General features: G+C 45.9%; 1 protein-coding gene across 1 annotated transcript; it reads left to right on the top strand.

Moving 5' to 3' along the window:
• Nucleotides 1-1,287: 1,287 nt before the first annotated feature.
• Nucleotides 1,288-3,390, top strand: TEOVI_000258400 (putative TPR repeat protein; the record flags this gene model as incomplete). Its single annotated transcript, XM_067225637.1, has 1 exon — nt 1,288-3,390. One exon carries the CDS (start codon nt 1,288-1,290, stop codon nt 3,388-3,390), a length of 2,103 nt encoding a protein of 700 aa, XP_067081738.1.
• Between the last annotated feature and the right edge of the window lie 125 nt (nt 3,391-3,515).

The following is a 3,515-nucleotide window of genomic DNA, read 5'->3' on the forward strand; positions in this document are numbered from 1 at the left end:
CCCATTCGTGTAACTGGTTAATTTATGAATGAGAAGGGACAAGTAATTTCTGTGATTTGTGGTCCGTACCTGAGAAGGTGATGTAGGCATCTGCATTTGTCTCTTTTTTCCCCCTTTAAAGAACTTGTTATATTATACTTTTCCACATTCTTTATGTTTGTTTGCTTGTTTTTGTACTATGCATTTGAATGAAACTTTTTGCTTATTGGTCAACGCAGAACAAGCATGTTCCGGAGAATATACCCTTGCTTTGAAAGGTGAGCAAGAGAGCGGAAACGATGCGGAAGCAAAATAAAGTACATTTCTCAGCGTCCAGTTGCGGCAAGTTGATGGAAGTACGTGGTTGCAAGTGTGTAAGAAAAGGGGGAATACTTGATGTGAAGTATAGAGAAGCAACCGCTGCTTTATTTTGTGTGGAAAGCAGAGGGGACCAACGGTGCGGTGGGGTTGTGGCAGGGAGATAGAAGCGAAGCAATGATCATATTTCATTTGCGTTTTTTTTTTTAAACCCCTCGTCGCCTCTGATCTTTTATTTATTTATGACATTATATTTGCTCACTATTATCCCTCCGTAACAACCTGGATGTTTCTCCACCCATTCCGTCAGATCTTTTTTGTTTTTGTTTTTGCGCATTTCTCTTTGCATTGACCATTTTTATGTTTTGTTTCTTCCGTTTCACGCGCACCCTTCTACTCTCGGATTTTTTCTCCCTTTTCTGGATACTCCCTTAACATCGGTCTGCTGACTTTTGTAAGTTCAAGCGGGTGGTGTCGTTAGGTTTCGCTGTTCCCTCGAACTTTTCTCTTTTTGTTAACGTTGAAGAAGGGAGGAAATGATTCACCTTTGATTGTCTTTACCTTCTCACTTTCTTGTGGGATAAAAATAATTTATGTTTTTTTTAAAAAAAAAACCGAAGTCAAAAAAAAAAAGCAAAATGACAAAAAGCGAGGGGGGAGGGGGCAGCGGTTCCTGTTTAAGTGCATTAAGGCGGAGAAATTTGTAGTGTATATATTTTTTAAAAAAATATTGCTATTAAGAAAGAGAGAAAAAAGGAGGCTCCGTCACATACAACACATATTGATTTTTTTTTTTAAAAAGCAACGGACGCTTCAATACAGGGGATGCCACAAATGCCTTCTTCCCGTTACTATTTTTCTATAATTTTTTCTCCTTTTTTGTTTCCATTACCGTCGTAACTTTCAAGTGGCAAGAGTGGTAGGGGGGCAGTTTTGACACTAACACAAGAGGGGAAAGGAGGACACAAGGTGATCAAAACGTTTGCCAAAATGATGAACACCGCCACTTTTTCTCGCTTTGGAAGCCAGCACTCAGCTGTAGCAAGAAACAGTGGCATTTTTCTTTTGAGGAGTCGCACTCCGCTGCCTACCAATATTCGTTTGAACGCACTTTTCTTTCAGCAGCGCTTCATTGGGCCCCGGCAGTACGCGCCAAAAGGCTTCCGTGAGGCAGCAGGACGAGCTCCTATGACATTTGAATTTGGGGAGGAGTGTAACGGCCTTGCTAAAGTCGCACACCAGACAAAAAACTATGGCGATGCGATTTCCCTTTACGATCGCGCGCTCACGATGCGACGAGAGAAGTACGGACCCATTCACAGCAAATGCGCGGCCACGTTACATAACATTGGTCGCGTCTTCCTGGATATGCGCGAGCCGGCCGCGGCGGAAAATGCGCTCACAGAAGCGGCAGCCATCTATGAGGAAGTTGAAGGAGCCAAGTCGCTCAAATACGCAGAAAGTCTTTCTCTTCTTGCGCTGGCATACACGCATCTAAATTTCATTCCTGAGGCGGAAAAGGCCTTTCGCGAGAGTATAAAAATCTTTCGTGACGTTTGTTACAACCACGCGGCGGGTTCATGGCTACCTGATAATGCTGAAGCTGAAGCCGCTGCATTGACAGAACCACAGAACCACCCGCTAGCCTCTGCAGCACACGCATTAGCAGACTGTGCACAGCTGTTTCTTCTACAAAATCAGGAACATCGCGCTATCGTATTTCTTGAAGAAGCGCTCGAGATTCGTCGCTTCCTTTACACGCGCCACAACAAGTTTAGGCCAATCATCGCACAAACGTTGAATAAGTTGTGTGAACTCAAAAAAACTATTAACGATTCTACCGGGGCAGAAATGTGCATCACGGAGTGCCTTGACATCTGTATCGCTTCATTGGGCCGTGACTCACCCGCAACGGCTCAAGCCACTAGCAGTAAAGCATCACTGCTGGCCGCGCGCCGGCAGTTCCGTGAAGCGAAGAGATTTTACGAGGAAAGTTGCCGAGCGTATGCCGCATCACTGGGAGAAGACTCTGCTCTGTACGGGCAGGAGCTCGTGAAACTTGGTCGCATTGAAGAGCTGTGCGATGATTACTCTACTTCTCAGAAAGCATACGAAAAAGGCATTGACATAATTAAAAAGGCCCTGGGACCAAGTGCCTTGCAGCTGGCGGAAGCGTATACATTCCTTGGTTCACTTCTTGTAAAGCGACGCGATTTGGACCGTGCTATTGACCTCTTCCGGAATGCAGTGGAGTTGCGCAAAGCTAACAAAAGTCCTAGTGGTCTTAGCAGCAACGGCAAAGATCCGCAGTTAGCGTATTTATACCAGAAAATTGGTGATGTGTACGCCATGCGGCGGGAGTCGCATGCCGAGGCGTACTTCCTTCTTTCCATTGAGCAGTTTCGTGAAAATGCGAAGGTGGAGCCGCTGCAGCGGACCTTTTTAACTGACGTGCTGGATGATCTTGGGCTCCTCTACCTTGATTTTCATCATTACGAGAAGGCTGAGGCGTGCCTAAAGGAGGCCCTTGATATCCGTATTGAAATGCTCGGTGAAACTCATGCAACCGTCGCGTATTCTTACAGTAATTTTGCACTTCTCTACCTACACCGCGAGGACACGGAGAATTGTGAGAAGATGTGCAAGTGTGCACTCGACATGTACGCCAAAACCGCTAGATCTAACGTGCTTGCCCAAGCGGATGTGTATACGACGTATGGCCATTGCTGCCACCTACAGAAGCGATATGCAGATGCGCTAACTTGGCATGAAAAAGCATTGAACGTGCGGCGTACACGAGGGGAAAGTAGTGAGATGGCGACAGCTGAATCTCTCAACCACATAGCTCGAGTGTACGTCTCCTTGAAAAAGTACGCGGCAGCAACACGGCACGTTGCCGAGGCAAAGAAAATCGCCTTCAAATACGATGCAGATTTAACGCAGTATCTCCGCCAAGAGGTTGCCAAGACGGAGCAGCAGATACCGCCGATGGAAAGTTGGAACGCAGAAGAAGGCACATTTTCAAACACTGAGGCTATTAGCACCTCTGGCCTGGTGATAGAGGTTGGTGATAATAAAGGCGATGGAAGGTGAGAAACCACCTTTTACCGACAACATGACGCAAAGGTGCAAACTTATTACCCCCGTTTATGTTTCCTGGTGACATGTTCCGATGGCAGTTTGCTCTTTTTTTTTTTTCTTTGCCACAGGCTCTTGTT

Source organism: Trypanosoma equiperdum (assembly GCF_001457755.1).
Source record: "Trypanosoma equiperdum strain OVI genome assembly, contig: ctg_56, whole genome shotgun sequence".
NCBI classification, from domain to species: domain Eukaryota; phylum Euglenozoa; class Kinetoplastea; order Trypanosomatida; family Trypanosomatidae; genus Trypanosoma; species Trypanosoma equiperdum.